General features: G+C 43.4%; 1 protein-coding gene across 2 annotated transcripts in view; it reads left to right on the top strand.

Annotated features, from left to right (window-relative positions):
* The first annotated feature begins 781 nt into the window (after positions 1 to 781).
* The window catches only part of eno3 (enolase 3, (beta, muscle)), a 21,218-nt gene continuing 1,393 nt past the window's right edge, over positions 782 to 20,606 (top strand). Inside the window, exons 1-14 of one of the 2 annotated variants that reach the window (XM_083992389.1) lie at positions 782 to 904; positions 4,678 to 4,767; positions 6,433 to 6,528; positions 6,610 to 6,668; positions 6,907 to 6,976; positions 7,452 to 7,585; positions 9,495 to 9,611; positions 10,085 to 10,190; positions 11,403 to 11,600; positions 11,695 to 11,771; positions 12,510 to 12,634; positions 13,664 to 13,772; positions 14,636 to 14,694; positions 16,309 to 16,583. In XM_083992389.1, the coding sequence (XP_083848515.1) occupies positions 4,683 to 4,767; positions 6,433 to 6,528; positions 6,610 to 6,668; positions 6,907 to 6,976; positions 7,452 to 7,585; positions 9,495 to 9,611; positions 10,085 to 10,190; positions 11,403 to 11,600; positions 11,695 to 11,771; positions 12,510 to 12,634; positions 13,664 to 13,772; positions 14,636 to 14,694; positions 16,309 to 16,378 (1,305 nt within the window). In that variant the 5' untranslated portion in view covers positions 782 to 904; positions 4,678 to 4,682 and the 3' untranslated portion in view covers positions 16,379 to 16,583. Of the gene's footprint in view, positions 905 to 4,677; positions 4,768 to 6,432; positions 6,529 to 6,609; positions 6,669 to 6,906; positions 6,977 to 7,451; positions 7,586 to 9,494; positions 9,612 to 10,084; positions 10,191 to 11,402; positions 11,601 to 11,694; positions 11,772 to 12,509; positions 12,635 to 13,663; positions 13,773 to 14,635; positions 14,695 to 16,308; positions 16,584 to 20,606 lie in introns of those variants that run through there. The other variant, XM_083992390.1, reaches the window with a different exon arrangement.

Raw genomic sequence — 20,606 nt, 5'->3', positions numbered from 1 at the left:
TATCTAAGCTGGCGCATCTTGATTGACAGCTCAGCTCAGCTCACGATCATTCCCGGGTCGCCAGAAAATTGTGATGTCAAAATGGGGTCATGAGCCAAAAAAGGTTGGGAAGCACTGGATTATGGTGAGAGGATCGAGGCTCTGACTAAATGTTGGACTGTTCCTTTAAGAGTTCTACATAGTGTAAATCACCTTATATGTGTATTTTGAGAATTTTTTACCACTTTTTTGAGAAATTTTACCACTTTTTTCTAGAAAAATTTTAAGTTTTATTTTTAGAAATCTTACCACATTTTCTGAACTTTTTTAAAAACTTTTTTTTGAGAAATGTTACCACTTTTTTCTAGAATTTTTTTTTTTTTTTTAGAAATCTTACTACTTTTTCTGAACGTTTTTAAATTTTTTTTTTTTTTTTTGAGAAATTGAACCACTTTTTTCTAGAAAATTTTAAAGTTTTGTGTATATAAAAAATATCTGAGCTGGTGCATCTTGATTGACAGCTCAGCTCAGCTCACGATCATTGGTTCCCAACCAAAAAAAGAGGAGGATCGAGGCTCTGACTAAATGTAGGACTGTCCCTTTAAGAGTTCTACATAGTGTAAATAACCATAATGTAAATTTTGCTGCTGTGTGTTGACCTTTCCTGACCTCTGTGTGGTAGTTTGATGTTATTTCAGCCGTGTCAGCTGGTTTTTCTGTTTCCTGCAGTCTTGTCCCATGCAGACGCTCCCTGCCTCCCCCCCTCCTTCTCTCCTCCCCCCCTCCCTCCCTCCTCCCCCCTCGGTCAGGGAGCGTCTATAAAAACCCTGCAGCGCCGCAGACAGGCACTTTCCACGTCAGTCGGACAGTCAGACGGACGGCCACAGACGACACCCCTGTTCTCTCCTCTAGCAACACAACTCAGGTAGGCTCCGACAGCTGCTGGTGGGGGGGGGGGCATATCATATCAGTCTGTTTCCTGGTTCCTATAGCTACTACTCTAAAAACTGTCCCCACACCTGAGGCACAGTCTTTTATTTTGAAAGGCCAGTGTCTATAGTTTGCAGACTGTGTGAGTTGTGAGTTCTCCTGCAGAGGAAGTGTGATGCGATGCTGCTGCTGCTGCTGCTGCTGGGGGGTCGTTTCATGTCCCGTCTGATTTTATTTTAAACTTTTTTGATTCTTTATCTGAAGACAAAAAAAGACAAAAAGAAAAAGAAGGAAAAAAAAGAGTTTTGACTTTGAGCAGCGTGAAGGTCAAAGAGCTGAAGAGCAGCAGAAAACTGACAAACAGAGAGAGAACAAAGTCCAGAGGGAGAGGAGGGGAGAGGGGGAGATAACGTACAGTAGGCCTAGATGTGTCTACAGACAGACACTTTATAATTCAGTGTTTTTACTTGTGTAACAGAAAAAGAAGAAGGTTCAAGTGAACAAGACACACAAACACACACACACACACACAGAAACACATGCCCTATGTTCCCACAGTTCTAAGATTTTTCTCAAATTTAGGCCCTATGATCCCACTGGACTCTCTCTACCTATCTGGACTCTATCTATCTGGCCTGTCTAGCCTCTACCGGGTCTTTTTACTAAACTTAACCAGCTCTTTTCTTCATTGCCTAAACCCAACCAATGGTGGGACCAAATAAAAGGGCTGTGGGAACATAGCAGGGCCTAATTTTCAGTGACAACAAAAGTTAGAAATGTGGGAACATAATTAAGGCTGAGGGAACATAGGAATGACCCCCTGTAATAGATAGATAGATAGATAGATAGATAGATAGATAGATAGATAGATAGATAGATAGATAGATAGATAGATAGATAGATAGATAGATAGATAGATAGATAGATAGATAGAGAATACTTTATTCATCCCTAGCAGGGAAATTCAAGTTAGTCCAGTAGCTCACACAACAATGGCACAAAAAAGATGAACACAAAAAACATTTTAACAAGTGTTATAGGGAACCAGGCATCTGTCAAACAGGCCTCAAACCAAACCAAACCTCGCTAGACAGATCATTAAAGTAGTGCAGGGCTCAAACCAAACAGAGGCTGTTAGCTGTTAGCTGTTAGCTGTACTTGTCCCAACGTCTCTCATCTCTCACCCTGAGCTTTCTCCTGGTTTTCCTCTGGTAGTTGTTGTTCATCAGTGGACGTGAGGGTCTAAGGACAGAGGATGTTGTTATGATGCTGGGTAAAAGCCTCAGAGACAAACCGTTGGTAAAAATGGACTAATGTAATAGTTTCTAGTCAGTAGCCTATAACTGTTAGCTGTAGTCTACTAGTGTAATAAGTAGTGTTAGCTGTAGGCTAGCTGTTCTATTAGCTGTAATGTAATCAGTAGGCTGTAACATAGGCTACTGTTAGCTATGTTGTTAGCTGCACTGTAATCAGTACTGTTAGCTGTAGGCTAATGTTAGCTGTACTGTAATCAGTACTGTAACGTAGGCTAATATTAGCTATGTTGTTAGCTGCACTGTAATCAGTACTGTTAGCTGTAGGCTAATGTTAGCTGTACTGTAATCAGTACTGTAACGTAGGCTAATATTAGCTATGTTGTTAGCTGCACTGTAATACTGTTAGCTGTACTATTAGCTGTACTGTAACCAGTACTGTTAGCTGTAGGCTATTAGCTGTAGGCTACTATTAGCTATAGGTGTAGCTATAGTCAGTGTAGGGTACCTACTAAAAGAACAGTATCACTACAACAAATTAGACACTGGCTGTAGTGTAATCAGTAGTGTAATCTGTAGTGTAGTCAGTAGTAATCTGTAGTGTAATCTATACTGTAATCAGTAGTGTAATCTGTAGTGTAGTCAGTAGTAATCTGTAGTGTAATCTGTAGTGTAATCTATACTGTAATCTGTAGTGTAATCTATACTGTAATCAGTCGTGTAGTCAGTAGTGTAATCAGTAGTGTAATCTGTAGTGTAATCTATACTGTAATCTAGTGTAATCTATACTGTAATCAGTAGTATTAGCTGTACAGTGTGTTGCATCATGTGTGTTTGTACAGTAAAGTCTCTGTAAAGGCCACATGTGGTTTCAGGTGGACTGCAGCCACTCAGCTGTTGTTCTGCAGACAGACAGGCCTGACCTATCACGCGCACACACACGCACGCACGCACGCACGCACGCACGCACGCACGCACGCACACACACACACACAGTATTACATAACAGGCTCTCAGACACAGAGGATATCAAATGAGACCGAGCTAACACCAGACAGACTCACACTCTGGTCACCTGTTGTGTTGTGTTGTGTTGTGTTGTGTTGTGTTCAGGTGCAGCTGATTCCTCTGTAATCAGATTAATAAAGGTTGAAACCATCATCTGACGCCACTGACACCTTCACTTATCAGCTCACACACACACACACACTGATCCCTCTGCAAATGTCAACACTCAACACCACGGACAGGAGTGTGTGTCTGTGTATGTGTGTGTGTGTGTGTGTGTGTGTGTGTGTGTACTGTAACTCTATAAAGGACAGGAAGAAGCCTTGACCTGTGTAGAAAGGTCAGGGAAAAGGTCAGAGGGTTTTACACACACACACAGCGGCCTTACTGTATTAATAACTCCACCACGACACACACCCCTCCTCTGACACCAGAATGGTATCTCCCTCTTTCCTTCCTCTTGGAGCTCTCTGATTGGCTGTGTGACAGTAGAGGACAGCATGTGTGTGTCTGTGTGTGTGTGTGTGTGGGTGTCATGGCGCTACACAGGATCTCTGCTGCAGGTCACACACACACAGACACACACAGACAGACACACACTGGCTGCGTTTACATGCACTTTGTACTGAAGTTCATGTAAACGCAGCCAGTGATGAGAGTTGACTTCCTGTTTCAAGGTCATAGGAAGAAATCTGTCTTTTCTTTTCTCCTTCTACTGTTTTAACCCTCCTGCTGGAAGGAAGGAAGGAAGGAAGGAAGGAAGGAAGGAAGGAAGGAAGGAAGGAAGGAAGGAAGGAAGGAAGGAAGGAAGGAAGGAAGGAAGGAGTTAGGAAGGAAAGAAGGAAGGAAGGAGTTAGGAAGGAAGGAAGGAAGGAAGGAAGGAAGGAAGGAAGGAAGGAAGGACGAAGGGAAAGCAGGAAGGAAGGAAGGAAGGACGGAATGATAAAGGAATAGAAGGAAGGAAGGAAGGAAGGAAGGACGAAGGGAAAGAAAGAAGGAAGGAAGGAAGGAAGGAAGGAAGGAAGGAAGGAAGGAAGGAAGGACGAAGGGAAAGAAAGAAGGAAGGAAGGAAGGAAGGAAGGACGAAGGGAAAGCAGGAAGGAAGGAAGGAAGGCAGGTAGGAGTTAGGAAGGTTGTTTTTAGACACTTTTTACTTCTTTCAAGCAGATTTTCACTTGAAATAAGTAGAAAAATCTGATAGTGGAGCAAGTTTTTCTTCCTTATTACAAGCACAAAAAACGTTTTTTTTTTTAGATTTTTCTACTTATTTCAAGTGAATATTTGTTTGAAACAAGTGAAAATGATCTAAAAACAAGTTCATTTTTAGGTGATGAGTCTTATTTTAAGTGGAAAGAGATTAGTTTTGACTAGAAATGAGACATTTGGACAAGAAAAAGGACAAATATTCTTGGAAAGATTTAGAGTTTTTGCAGTGCAGAGTCCTGGTCTGTCTCGTTCTGACCTCTGACCTTTGACCTTTCTGTCTCTCTGTCTCCTTGTCTCACAGTCAGGATGTCCATCACTAAGATTCACGCCAGGGAGATTCTGGACTCCAGAGGAAACCCCACAGTGGAGGTTGACCTGTGGACCGCCAAGGGTGAGGCCACCGCCCCTCCGTCCAATCATCTATTTATGTTATTCTATCAGGTTTATGGACAGTGTTGCCGTGGTATAATGAGCATATACCACGGCCTGTCGTGATATATTGCTTACAGTGATACGCCAACATTTTTTTTCGTGTCTTGCCTCACTCCCGAGTCCATGACCAGCAGATAGACACCATCCTTTCCACTGTGTGTGCAGTAACAAGGGAGATAGAGCCGTATCGCCCGTAATTAGCTTAGCTCAAACACTGGAAGTGTATCAAGTGTTAGCCTGCCTCCACCTAAAGTCGCTAATTAGCTTAGCTCAAACGCTGGAAGTGTATAGGTAGTGTTAGCCTGCCTCCTACCTAAAGTCGCTAATTAGCTTAGCTCAAACTCTGGAAGTGTATAGGTAGTGTTAGCCTGCCTCCACCTAAAGTCATGAGATCTTCGTCTCTGACAAAACTCTCCGGTAAGGCATCTTGAGCGGTCAAATGCCGCTAACGGGACGAGATCGGTCAAAACGGAGGGTTCAAGCAAAGGCGCTTTATTTTGGTTCAAGCTAGCTACATCGAGGGTAGGTTAGCTTCCTATTTCAAAGTAAAAGCACAAATTTGATATACTTGCTGCTTGATCAAACGTACGCGGTCTTCACTTGGGGCAGACAACAGAAATATAACCCGGAAATTGTGAGAAGCCCCACTGATCTGTCACCAACTATATTGACAGGCGTCTGTCACTATGTAACGGCATGCAAACATCGAGCTTCACACCAGGTCTGTCAGCCTCTCTTCAAACGTTTCCACCATCGCTCCGACAGCGACCATCTGTTCTGGTCTGATCCCGTCACCGTGTTCATTCACCAGCGCCTCTAGCGGTTATGTCAATATTGCAACTCGCGCACGCGTCGCGTCACCTCGCAGCGAGATGTGCGTTCGGTCGCAGCCGACGCATCAAATGGACGCAGGATACGCATGGCAGCCATGATGCGCCCGCGTACGCGTAGTTTACAGCAAGTATATCTCGGCCCTTATAGTCCAGGCAATCTACCTCATTTTGGACCCAAAAATAGAACTAATTGTAACAGAATGTTTTTCACCATACATCATTTCTATGAGGTGTCCAGAACAACATACTAAAAGTCCTAAGAAATCCTAGTTGGGGAAATATGTTTAATTCTCATTGATTTACCGTATATAAAGTCTCTTGTGCCAATAAGGCCAGACAACAATACACCCCAATGGGGCTGTTTTTTTCCTTTACTGCTACCACAATGAAACTTTACACAATGAAAGTATCTATGAAATGTAACATTTTTTGTATTACAAGTTTCTTTGAAAATGAATTTCAATATGCGACTTTATATAGCCTACAGTAAATCAATGAGAATTAAACATATTTCCCCAACTAGGATTTCTTAGGACTTTTATGTTGTTCTGGACGCCTCATAGAAATGATGTATCGTGAAAAACATTCTGTTACAATTAGTCTGTCGGAAAACGCTATTTTGCCTGGACTATTACTGCACGCACAGTGGAAAGGATGGTGTCTATCTGCTGGTCATGGACTCGGGATTGAGGCAAGACACGGAAAAAAAAAAAAAAGAAGTTGTCGTATCCCTTTAACTACTGTATATGTTTCTCTCTGTATAACACAGCCAACCTCTCTGTCTCCTTCAGGTCACTTCAGGGCAGCCGTCCCCAGCGGCGCCTCCACCGGCGTCCACGAGGCCCTGGAGCTCCGTGATGGAGACAAGGCCCGTTACCTGGGCAAAGGTAGGGACAGAGCCTGGGAGGTCCTGGAAGGTCCTGGAAGGTCCTGGGAGGTGTGTTGACTGTCTGTCTGTCTCTCTGCAGGTGTCCTGAAGGCTGTGGACCACGTCAACAAGGACATCGCCCCCAAGCTGCTGGAGAAGGTAACGACACCAAGAGACTGAGACGAAGCAGCAGGGAGGGGGATGGACACTAACCTGTCTGTCTCTCTACCTGTCTGTCTTTACCTGTCTGTCTGTCTGTCTGTCGGTCTGTCTCTACCTGTCTCTGTCTAACTGTCTGTCTCTACCTGTCAATTCAATTTCAATTTCACAAGCTTTATTGGCATGACCTGTCTCTGTCTCTCTACCTGTCTGTCTCTACCTGTCTGTCTCTCTACAGAAATTCAGTGTTGTCGACCAGGAGAAGATCGACAAGTTCATGCTGGAGTTGGACGGAACTGAGAACAAATGTAAGGACCTCCCTCTCTTTCTTTCTTTCTTTCTTTCTTTCTTTCTGTCTGACCCTTCTTTCTCTCTTTCTTTCTTTCTTTCTTTCTTTCTTTCTTTCTTTCTGTCTGACCCTTCTTTCTTTCTTTCTTTCTTTCTTTCTTTCTTTCTTTCTGTCTTTCTTTCTCTCTTTCTTTCTTTCTTTCTTTCTGTCTTTCTTTCTCTCTCTCTTTCTTTCTTTCTTTCTCTCTTTCGTTCTTTCTTTCTTTCTTTCTTTCTTTCTGTCTTTCTTTCTCTCTTTCTTTCTTTCTTTCTTTCTCTCTCTCTCTCGTTCTTTCTTTCTCTCTTTCTTTCTTTCTTTCTTTCTTTCTTTCTTTCTTTCTTTCTTTCTTTCTTTCTCTCTTTCTTTCTTTCTTTCTTTCTTTCTTTCTTTCTTTCTTTCTTTCTTTCTCTCTTTCCTTCTTTCTGTCTGTCTGACCCGTCTGTCTCTCTTCACAGCTAAGTTCGGCGCCAACGCCATCCTGGGCGTGTCGTTGGCCGTCTGTAAGGCCGGAGCCAAGGAGAAGGGAGTTCCTCTCTACCGCCACATCGCCGACCTGGCCGGACACAAGGACGTCATCCTCCCTGTCCCCGTGAGTGGGAGGGGCTTCTCGTCAGTGGGAGGGGCTTCTTGTCAGTGGGAGGGGCTATCAGATAGACCAATTGACCCTTTGTTGGCCTTCTGATTGGTCTGCTGATCCACCAATCAGAGCGCTTCTTCTCCCCATGTCACGTGTTGCACAGCGTTCTAAGGTTGGACTAGAGCACTGTAAAAGAGAGTAAGGACAGCATTGGTCCAATGGCAGCGCCTCCTGGTGGAGGAATATGGGAATTGCAAAAGCGCCCAAGAACTGACATCTCTGCATTGCTGGTGAATGAGCAAGTGTGGTGTTTTCAATAATTTAAGGACATTTATAGATCACCCACGTTAATAGCATCATTGAGGATCCTTTACAGATAAACATTAACACATAGGCCAGTAAAAAAACAAACAAAAAAACAAACAGTTGTCTACATTAATGTATAATTTAAATAATAATCTGATATGACCAAGACACCTAAAAACAAAAACACGGCCGTTTTCATCAATTTACAAGCAAGTGGGCAACACACATACATTTGAGTGAATGGGTTTTCTGGGCGCTTTTGCAATACCCATATCCTAACTGAAGAAAAAGATCTCCGCACACTTAAATCTATGCAATTTCACTTTTATACCCATATCCTGTCACTAGGGGCGCAAAACCCTTACCACGGGAGTCAATGGTGGTGTCGTTACTCTCTTTTCCAGTGCTCTAGGTTGGACAACCCTGGGATGAAACCCTATGAAACTAGATATTATAGACAGCAATTTTTTAGGCAAAAACTACTTTCTAATTTTTCAATATGGTTAAAATGTGTCTGGCGTTCCTGTAAAAGTGACTCACGATATCTGGAACGTATTCCCGGAGTGATTTTTATCCCATTCCCCAAACCCAAGACATCAAGAAACATACTTAGCCTATGTCATAGGCCTATACATATATTACTTTATCCTTCAAAGTTATCTAGCAAACGTAACATTACCGTTAACGTTAGCCACCGTCGTTAGCTAGCATCATTAGCTACTAGCTAGTGAGTGACCAAAACAATGATATTTCCCCACTTTTCGGAAAAGCCGTGTAATGCCATTCAACCGCTCTTTAGCCACGTCTGTCTTCTATCACAGACACCATTTTTCTAAAGCATAAGTTAAAGCAGATATCAGCTTCACGGCCGTTTCGGCTAATGCTGCGTTCAAGGCAGGCTTTTGAAACCGTAAGTTACAGCTTCAAGTCACAACTACGACTTGGTAGCGTTCCAGGTAACCCGTAGCTCGTGTTTTTACCATCCTGTTGTCTGTGAAAGTTCCCTATAACGGCCACTCGTAACTTCCGACCCGTGAACTCGTACCAGATCGAACTGGTATGACTTCACAGGAAGGAAAAACACAAAGTACGAGTTTCTTTGAACGCACCATGAGTTAGCAGCCCCCGCCCTTGTCAGGCATCAATTGGTCCTCGTGCTACGTCACCACATTCACGCGCATCCCTTGGCTGCACACACAGCCCTTCATGCCGTTCTCTCTCCTCATTGGATAACACTTGTATCCCACAAGGAAAATTTTCTCCTCGGGTTACAGCAGAGCAGAGTGACGGAGAGACTCGTGTTTAGGCTGAAATACTTCATGTAAGTGATTGCTGACGGAAAATAGGACTATTTAGGACTTATATTGACAAAAACATTCCACTGATATCTGCTTTAACAAAAACATTCCACTGATATCTGCTTTAATTCAAATTTTCCTTACAAGCAATTTAAATCTGCCTAATTTTCAATGGTTTCCAATGGGAGTTAACCCTTCCGTGACCATTGTTTGTCCAACCTAGCAACAGTAACCGTTGGGGGCGGGACTTAATTGACAAAGGGTCAATCAGAGTCAGTGGACTAGTTGGAATAACTCTGTGTGTGTTTGTGCTGCAGGCCTTCAACGTCATCAACGGTGGCAGCCACGCTGGAAACAAGCTGGCCATGCAGGAGTTCATGATCCTCCCAGTCGGAGCCTCCAACTTCCACGAGGCCATGAGGATCGGAGCTGAGGTGCCACACACACACACACACACTCCCCCACAGCTTCTTTGTTAACGTTTGATTGATTAGTATTTCGAATATGAAAATAAAATAATAAAAAAGAGAATAAGACAAAACATTTAAACATGAGATATAGAATACATATTCGAAAAGGAGTGAGAAGAAGTAAAACTTATAAACTCCCACCCTCCGTCCTTATATATGACTAGCTAAGATCCTTGTCTAAACATATCTTATGTTACGAAATCATGAATATAATTTATTTATAATTTACTTTACATTTTGATTTAATTTACGTTTACTTATAATTTACTTATACACACTAATTATACATAGGCCTACATACAAACATACATACATACATACTAATTATACAAAAATACAAACATGTGTATGTTTGTGTGTGCGTTCACACACGCGTACACACACCTCTGTCTAACCTGTCTGTGTTTGTGTGTGTGTGTGTGTGTGTGTTTGCTCAGGTGTACCACAACCTGAAGAACGTCATCAAGGCAAAGTACGGCAAAGACGCCACCAATGTGGGAGATGAGGGCGGCTTCGCCCCCAACATCCTGGAGAACAATGAGGGTGAGACAGCCACTGTTTGATTGATTGATTGATTGATTGATTGATTGATTGATTGATTGATTGATTGATTGATTGATTGATTGATTGATTGATTGATTGATTGATTGATTGATTGATTGATTGATTGATTGATTGATTCGGATCCCCATTATCTATGGCAATGCCAAAGCTATTCTTCCTGGGGTCCATACAACATATTTACAGTGTATCAATGCAATTTATGTCCCATACTTTACAATCCATGTTCAAATACAACATAAAACACAAGGAAATACAAACAGATACACAACATAACAATACACAGACAATACAAGACAGCTTTCAGGTCAGCAGCGGTACGTAGTATTTACATGATCATGATATCAATACATGTCTACATATAAATATTATATGTATTGGTCACACAAATAGAACTCAAGTTTCTATAGCACATTGATGAATCCAGTGCCATCGAAACTCAGTCCCAGTCAAAATCAGATTTGACAGATAATAAAGCAGTTTTTAACAGTATCCCATACTTTTGGTGTACATCTCCAAGAACTGTTTCTGTTGCACAAGATGTCATGCTTGTACTTACAATTGTCCTATATTAACTAATTGAGTGCCAACCACGAAATTTTATGTTTTTCGTTCCCATGCGTTGAGTGCCAAAAACGTAATTTTACGTTTTTTGCTTCTTTTTTTAATTTTATTATGAAAATAGACACTTTAACACACCTTTATGTGTAAATTTGGGGACTCTACGACGAGTAGAACTGAAATAGATGAAGATCAAAAACTCATGACAGCTCACGATCTGGAAGTTTTTATCATAACTGTATATATTTATCTTACACGAGCCCTTTGATCCAGAAATGCGAGTGTCAGAAGAGCGACAGGCACAAACAGAGCACCTTTCATAAAAGACGCTCTATCTCCTTTTCTAGAAAAAAAGGAGGGATTTTGGTGAAACCCAGCCATGTTTAGCTTGACTCTTCTCAGGAACGGAGGCACGTAGAAACAAACGGTTTGTGGCCATTTGAAGCAGAAAGTTTCACCTTTCAAATGAGCCACAGTATGTGTTGGTGGCAATAATATAGAATACACTGTCTGTGGCTCTACAAAAAAACGTCAAAAATGGTCTAAATTGCCGGTACACTTGACTAAAACTTTGGAAAGGAGCACGGCACTCAATGAGTTAAATATTAAATCTCTATCTCTAACCCCCTCTAGCTCTGGAGCTGCTGAAGACCGCCATCGAGAAGGCCGGATACCCCGACAAGATCATCATCGGCATGGACGTGGCCGCCTCCGAGTTCTACCGCAACGGAAAGTACGACCTGGACTTCAAGTCCCCCGACGACCCGGCCAGGCACATCAGCGGAGAGAAGCTGGGAGACCTGTACCGCAGCTTCATCAAGGGCCACCCCGGTAACTACAATTACTAACAACCAATCAGATCGCCGGATTTCACCTTTCCCTTTTATAAACCGGTGATAACACGTGTGTCTCTCTCTGTCTACAGTCCAGTCCATTGAGGATCCATTTGACCAGGACGACTGGGAGCAATGGGCCAAGTTCACTGCTTCAACAGACATCCAGGTGAGACAGACAGACAGACAGACAGACAGACAGACAGACAGACAGACAGACAGACAGACAGGTGGGGGGTCTAGATGTCATGTGATTCTTCTCTAACGTCACTCAGTACATTTACATGACACTTGAAAAAAACGAATTATTGCCTTAATCCGACTATAACTGGACTACTGAAGTGCATGTAAACACCTTAGTCCGACTGAAATCGGAGTTGGAGAACTCCGATTAAGACACCCAGATAATGTGATTGGAATTAGATTTTCTCCGTCATGTATTTGCCTTAGTCGGAGTATAACTGGACAATGCATGTGTTCATGCTCCACAACAGTAGAGACGGCACAAAGTGGAGCAGAGAAGCCGCCCGAACCCGGCAAAGTAAAGAAAAAAACCCAACGTCAGCGCTGATTCAATGCATTTCACACAGCGCCACCAGCAGGAGTGTTTCATTAGAGAGAGAGATGAAAAAAGGAAGCCCGTATCCTATTCTCAGCGTGAATCCGGTCCAGACTGGTGCATCTGGTCGGGAACTGCAGTTGAGAATTTATTATTAAGCTACTAAGTTGTTTATATTCAGTTTGTTACGAGGTGACAGAAAAGTCAACAGGACAGGGGGGCCGTATTAACCCACTGTTTATTTAACGGGTGACGCCGCATGAGGGGGCGGACCCATGCTCTGCAGGAGGTCTAGATGTCATGTGATTCTTCTCTAACGTCACTGTTACTGTTTTTGCGACCAATCAGATCGTAGGCGACGACCTGACTGTGACCAACCCCAAGAGGATCCAGCAGGCTGTGGACAAGAAGGCCTGCAACTGTCTGCTGCTCAAAGTCAACCAGATCGGCTCAGTCACCGAGTCCATCCAGGCGTAAGTCACATGTCCACCTGTCTGTCTGTCCACCTGTCCACCTGTCTCTCTGTCTGTCTGTCTGTCCACCTGTCTCTCTAGCTGTTTTCAAAGCAGCATACTACTACTACTGCCTACTACATACTGCGTTAGTATATACTGTATACTGCATACTGAATGTGGGATTCAGTCTGCTACTTCAGCAGACCGACACCATTCATACCGCAGTATGCAGTATACAAGTTTCCCAGAATGCATTTCGTGGCAACCGTTAGCGGTAGCTGTAAAACAGGTGAAAAGCTGTTTTATTTCCCGCTCTAGCGCTGTTATTATGTAACTTTATGAAGTTTGAATATGTTTTCATGCGAGAAAGTAACTGTTAAGATCCCAAATATACGGCCAGTTGATCCAAACGACGGCTGTTTAGAAGTTTGCTCTGCAGAGCTGCTCGGCCGGCCAACCTCCGTCCTCATCCCGGGGGAGAAAACCATCGCTAATTAACTTACCCGCAGGTTTTTAGAGGTTTACCACCGGCTGGTTAAATTATTTTTAATAAAGATAAATGTTGGTCTCATTGATGAAATCTAACAGCTGTATCAGTAGCATTAGTTAGTCTGAATGTAAAGTGAAGCTTCCTGTGTGTATTGGACAGAAGAGCAGCGCTGCCTCGGGGCTCTGGAGCCTACGGACACAAACCACCACATTTTCATCAAGATACTGTATGAGCCTATACATTAACATACTCCATTATAAAGTGAACTTAAACCCTTTTCAAAACCTGTACTCCCTGTATGTAAAAAAAAGGCGAACAAATGCACATTGCACAATATTAAAAAAAATTCAAAAAAAAATCAAAAAAAAAAAAAAAAAACGATTTAAAAATCGTCAAAAAGATATCGCGATATTTATGTGAATCGATTTTTTTCTCCCACCCCTATACAGTAGTATAGTATGTTTCGAATACAGCCTTTGCCTGTCCACCTGTCTGTCTCTTTCTCTGTCTGTCCACCTGTCTCACCTGTCTCACCTGTCTGTCTGTCTGTGTCTCAGGTGTAAGCTGGCTCAGAGCAGCGGTTGGGGTGTGATGGTCAGCCATCGCTCCGGAGAGACCGAGGACTGCTTCATCTCTGACCTGGTGGTCGGGCTGTGCACCGGACAGGTACACACACACACACACACACACACAAAGACATAGGAGTGTGAATCTTTTACTATCGCACGATTGGGGCTACGATTCGATTCAAAATGGATTTTGGATTCAAAACGATTAGATTCCTAATGATTTCTGCTTCAGTCTGTCGGTGTGAAAGGATTCTCATGATCCCACTAGCTTTGGATTAAAATGTGTAATGTGTAAAATGTTTAATTAGAACATATAGTTAAAATTATAGGGGTAGGATTAGATAAATTTATACTTCTTCCTACTCCTTTTCGCTCATGTAAACTGCGTTGCTTATGAGATGTTACTTTTTTTGTGTATACATTTTTGCTGTTCACTTATTTCCTTATTATATTATTATTTTATCTTATTTATTTTATTCAGTTTACATGATCGAAATAAAGATATAAATCAATCAATCTACTCCAGTCTGCTTTGCAAGACAGAACGACTAAAGTGTCTTTTCACATTTATTGAGTTTTAAACATTTATCCATGCTTAGATGGAATTGTTGAAACTGTTGCATAAAGGCCATATCACATATTGCTTAAGAAACAAAATTAAAAGTGCCTCTTTATTAAAAAAAGTAGTGCAGTTAAACATGCTGCCTTTTAAATTCTAAGGAAATGGAGGCCAACAGCCAGCAGATTGGTTTCATTTTTTTTATTTTGGGACATTTTATATCGATTCTGAATCGTATTAAATGAGAATTGCGATACTTTTGTGAATCGATTTTTTGGCACAGCCCTACAAAGACACACACACACACACAGACACACACCTACACACACAGGGTGAAGTGTATCATCACAACGATGAGATAAACTAACACCTGTCTTTCTCTCTCTCTCTCTCTCTCTCAGATTAAGACTGGTGCCCCCTGCAGGTCAGAGCGTTTGGCCAAATACAACCAGCTGATGAGGTGAGAGCTTCCTGTCATTTACAAAATAAAAGCACTGCTATTTCCAATGTAAAAGCCCAATCGTTTATTTAACAAAGTAAAAGCCCGGTCCTTTACTCAACAAAGTAAAAGCCCGGTCCTTTATTCAACAAAGTAAAAGCCCGGTCCCTTAGTCAACAAAGTAAACGCCCAATTGTTTATTCAACAAAGTAAAAGCCCGGTCCTTTATTTTACAAATTAAAAGCTCGGTCCTTTATTTAACAAGGTAAAAGCCCGATCCTTTATTTTACAAAGTAAAAGCCCGGTCTTTTATTCAACAAAGTAAAAGCCCGGTCTTTTATTCAACAAAGTAAAAGCCCGGTCTTTTATTTAAAAAAGTAAAAGCCCGGTCCTTTATTTTACAAAGTAAAAGCCTGGTCTTTTATTCAACAAAGTAAAAGCCCGGTCTTTTATTTAAAAAAGTAAAAGCCTGGTCCTTTATTCAACAAAGTAAAAGCCCGGTCCTTTACTTAACAAAGTAAAAGCCCGGTCCTATATTCAACAAAGTAAAAGCCCGGTCCTTTACTCAACAAAGTAAAAGCCCGGTCCTTTATTCAACAAAGTAAAAGCCTGGTCCCTTAGTCAACAAAGTAAAAGCCCAATCGTTTATTCAACAAAGTAAAAGCCCGGTCCCTTATTCAACAAAGTAAAAGCCTGGTCCTTTATTCAACAAAGTAAAAGCCCTGTCCATTAGTCAACAAAGTAAAAGCCCGGCCCTTTATTTAACAAAGTAAAAGCCCGGTCCCTTAGTCAACAAAGTAAAAGCCCAATCGTTTATTCAACAAAGTAAAAGCCCGGTCCTTTATTTAACAAAGTAAAAGCCCGGTCCTTTATTTAACAAAGTAAAAGCCCGGTCCTTTATTCAACAAAGTAAAAGCCCGGTCCTTTATTTAACAAAGTAAAAGCCCAATCGTTTATTCAACAAAGTAAAAGCCCGGTCCTTTACTCAACAAAGTAAAAGCCCGGTCCTTTATTCAACAAAGTAAAAGCCCGGTCCCTTAGTCAACAAAGTAAAAGCCTGGCCCTTTATTTAACAAAGTAAAAGCCCGGTCCCTTAGTCAACAAAGTAAAAGCCCGGCCCTTTATTCAACAAAGTAAAAGCCCGGTCCTTTATTTAACAAAGTAAAAGCCCAATCGTTTATTCAACAAAGTAAAAGCCCGGTCCTTTACTCAACAAAGTAAAAGCCCGGTCCCTTATTCAACAAAGTAAAAGCCCGGTCCCTTAGTCAACAAAGAAAAAGCCTGGCCCTTTATTTAACAAAGTAAAAGCCCGGTCCCTTAGTCAACAAAGTAAAAGCCCGGCCCTTTATTCAACAAAGTAAAAGCCCGGCCCTTTATTCAACAAAGTAAAAGCCCGGTCCTTTATTTAACAAAGTAAAAGCCCAATCGTTTATTCAACAAAGTAAAAGCCCGGTCCTTTACTCAACAAAGTAAAAGCCCGGTCCTTTATTCAACAAAGTAAAAACCCGGTCCTTTATTCTACAAAGTAAAGGCCCGGTCCTTTATTCAACAAAGTAAAAGCCCGGTCCTTTATTCAACAAAGTAAAAGCCCGGTCCTTTATTCAACAAAGTAAAAGCCCTGGTCTTGATTTGCAGGATTGAGGAGGAGCTTGGAGACAAGGCCAAGTTCGCCGGCAAGGACTTCCGCCACCCCAAGATCCACTAAAGCTCTGCCTTCCTCTCTGTCGCCATGACGAACGACCGACTGACACCCGATGACCCCTGAGACCACTCCCCCCTACCGCTGGGGGTCGAGAGGTCAGAGGTCACAGTGGGTTCGACCCCGCCTTCCTAGTTATAATTCCATTCATGATGTTTTCTAATATAAAACACAAAGATTCAATAAAGAGTAAAAGAAACAAAGAAACAGAGTGTCCCGAGTCTTTGAGTCCACACGACTACACGACTACATTACCCAGCAGCCCCTAGGGTGTTGCCATGGAGACACGCCGACTCACTGACAACAGGTGGACGGATGGATGGATGGATGGAGTGATAGAACGATGGATGGATGGATGGATGGATGGACGGACGGACAGATAGATAGATAGATAGATAGATAGATAGATAGATAGATAGATAGATAGATAGATAGATAGAACGGTGGATGGATGCATGGATGGATGGATGGATAGATAGATAGATAGATAGATAGATAGATAGATAGATAGATAGATAGATAGATAGATAGATAGATAGATAGATAGATAGATAGAACGATGGATGGATGGATGGATAGATAGAACGATGGATGGATGGATGGATAGATAGAACGATGGATGGATGGATGGATGGATGGATGGATGGATGGATGGATGGATGGATGGATGGATGGATGGATGGATGGATGGATAGATAGATAGATAGATAGATAGATAGATAGATAGAACAATGGATAGAACGATGGATGGATGGATGGATGGATGGATGGATGATAGATGGATGGATGGATGATAGATCGATGGATGGATGATAGAACAATGGATGGATGGATGGATGATAGATAGATAGATAGATAGATAGATAGATAGATAGATAGATAGATAGATAGATAGATAGATGATGGATGATAGATGGATGATAGATGGATGGATGGATGGATGGATGGATGATAGAACAATGGATGGATGGATGGATGGATGATAGATAGATGGATGGATGGATGGATGGATGGATGGATGGATGGATGGATGGATGATGGATGGATGAGCACAATAACTTTGACGTGTCCAACGGAAACTCTGACACACACACACACACATACACACACACACACACACATACAAACCCCCAGTAAAAATAACCCTCTGTATGAGGGGGCAAATCCTCATACAGGAGTATAAAAGCGGGCATATCCTCACACAGGGGTATATGGGCGGGCATATCCTCACACAGGAGTATAAGAGCGGGCATATCCTCACACAGGAGTATAAAGCGGCGTTCACACCGGACGCGATAGACGCGAATGGAGCGGCAACTCTACATTGAAAATCAATGTAAATGGCACGATGACACGCGATGCAGGCGGAGGCGGCGCGAATGGAGCGTCTGGCGCGATGAGACGCGGCGCGAATGAAGCGTCTGGAGCGGCGCGAATAAAGTTGAAAATATTGAACTTTTCAGGCGGCATCGCGCCGTGACATCCAATCAGCGCCGAGTTCAAGCCGACGACGTCACTTCTCTGTACGGTTGTTTACACTCAGAACAACATGAATGAGAAGCTAATTGTATATGAGCTGTGTGTGGCACCGCTGCCTCTTCTACACAGAGTGAACAAAAAAAAAGAAACACACACACACACACACACACACACACACACACACAGTGAACCCAGACACGACGGCGGTGGTTTTCCGGTGTTTCTGAGACTTGTACAGCAAGTAGGCTACAGTGCAGCAACGGTGGTGATATCAGCCACGATCGACATGGAAAGAGAGCAGGTTGAGATCACCGGTTTTCTAATGAACGGGCGGAGCGTCTAGCGCGAATGACGCGAATGATCCAAAATGACCAAGCGGTGCGAATGAAGCGTCTGGCGCGATTATATTCGCGTCTATCGCGTCCGGTGTGAACGCCGCTTAAGAGCGGGCATATCCTCACAGGAGTATAAGAGCGGGCAAATCCTCATACAGGAGTATAAGAGCGGGCATATCCTCACACAGGAGTATAAGAGCGGGCATATCCTCACACAGGAGTGAAAAGGCGGGCATATCCTCACACAGGAGTGAAAGAGCGGGCATATCCTCACACAGGAGTGAAAAGGCGGGCATATCCTCACACAGGAGTGAAAGGGCGGGCATATCCTCACACAGGAGTGAAATAGCGGGCATATCCTCACACAGGAGTGAAAGAGCGGGCATATCCTCACACAGGAGTGAAATGGCGGGCATATCCTCACACAGGAGTGAAAGAGCGGGCATATCCTCACACAGGAGTATGAGAGCGGGCATATCCTCACACAGGAGTATAAGAGCGGGCATATCCTCACACAGGGGTATAAGAGCGGGCAAATCCTCACACAGGGGTATAAGAGCGGGCAAATCCTCACACAGGAGTATAAGAGCGGGCATATCCTCACAGGAGTATAAGAGTGGGCATATCCTCACACAGGAGTATAAGAGCGGGCAAATCCTCATACAGGAGTATAAGAGCGGGCAAATCCTCACACAGGGGTATATGAGCGGGCATATCCTCACACAGGAGTATAAGAGCGGGCATATCCTCACAGGAGTATAAGAGCGGGCATATCCTCACACAGGAGTATAAGAGCGGGCAAATCCTCATACAGGAGTATAAGAGCGGGCATATCCTCACACAGGGGTATAAGAGAGGGCAAATCCTCACACAGGGGTATATGAGCGGGCATATCCTCACACAGGAGTGAAATAGCGGGCATATCCTCACACAGGAGTGAAAGGGCGGGCATATCCTCACACAGGAGTGAAATGGCGGGCATATCCTCACACAGGAGTGAAAAAGCGGGCATATCCTCACACAGGAGTGAAAGAGCGGGCATATCCTCACACAGGAGTGAAAGAGCGGGCATATCCTCACACAGGAGTATAAGAGCGGGTATATCCTCAGACAGGGGTATATGAGCGGGCATATCCTCACAGGAGTATAAGAGCGGGCATATCCTCACACAGGAGTATATGAGCGGGCATATCCTCACAGGAGTATAAGAGCGGGCATATCCTCACACAGGAGTATATGAGCGGGCATATCCTCACAGGAGTATAAGAGCGGGCATATCCTCACACAGGAGTATAAGAGCGGGCATATCCTCACAGGAGTATAAGAGCGGGCATATCCTCACACAGGAGTATAAGGGCGGGCAAATCCTCACACAGGAGTATAAGTGCGGGCATATCCTCACACAGGAGTATAAGGGCGGGCAAATCCTCATACAGGAGTATAAGAGCGGGCAAATCCTCACACAGGGGTATATGAGCGGGCATATCCTCACACAGGAGTGAAAGAGCGGGCATATCCTCACACAGGAGTGAAAGAGCGGGCATATCCTCACACAGGAGTATAAGAGCGGGCATATCCTCAGACAGGGGTATAAGAGCGGGCATATCCTCACACAGGAGTATGAGAGCGGGCATATCCTCACACAGGGGTATAAGAGCGGGCATATCCTCACACAGGAGTATAAGAGCGGGCATATCCTCACACAGGAGTATAAGTGCGGGCATATCCTCACACAGGAGTATAAGGGCGGGCAAATCCTCATACAGGAGTATAAGAGCGGGCATATCCTCACACAGGAGTATAAGTGTGGGCATATCCTCACACAGGAGTATAAGAGCGGGCAAATCCTCACACAGGGGTATAAGAGCGGGCATATCCTCAGACAGGGGTATAAGAGGGGGCATATCCTCACACAGGAGTATGAGAGCGGGCATATCCTCACACAGGAGTATGAGAGCGGGCATATCCTCACACAGGAGTATATGAGGGGGCATATACTCCTGTATGAGGATATGCCCCCTCATATACTCTTGTATGAGGGGGCATATCCGCTTACAGGAGTATACCCCTCATATACTCCTGTATGAGGGGGCATATCCTCCTGTATGAGGGGGCATGTCGTCCTGTATGAAGGGGCATATCCTCATACTCCTGTATGAGGGGGCATATCCTCCTGTATGAGGGGGCATTGCCTCCTGTATGAGGGGCCATGTCCTCTTGTATGAGGGGGCATGTCCTCATACTCCTGTATGAGGGGGCATCCACTTTCATAGATGAGTTATTACACTACTTTTATGACCCAGAGGCTCAAATTCAATCTCTTTTCTGTACACCTTTAAAGATGAACTGTAACCAGTGAGAGTGCATTCTCGCGTTAGGGGGAAGCCAATCAAGTGTTTTGTGGGTGCGATATGGGCATT

The sequence above is a fragment of the Trachurus trachurus genome, assembly GCF_905171665.1.
Source record: "Trachurus trachurus genome assembly, chromosome: 18".
In the NCBI taxonomy this organism is placed as follows: Eukaryota; Metazoa; Chordata; class Actinopteri; order Carangiformes; family Carangidae; genus Trachurus; species Trachurus trachurus.
Note: the sequence above shows the minus strand (reverse complement) of the source record. Positions and strands in the feature narration are given on the sequence as shown.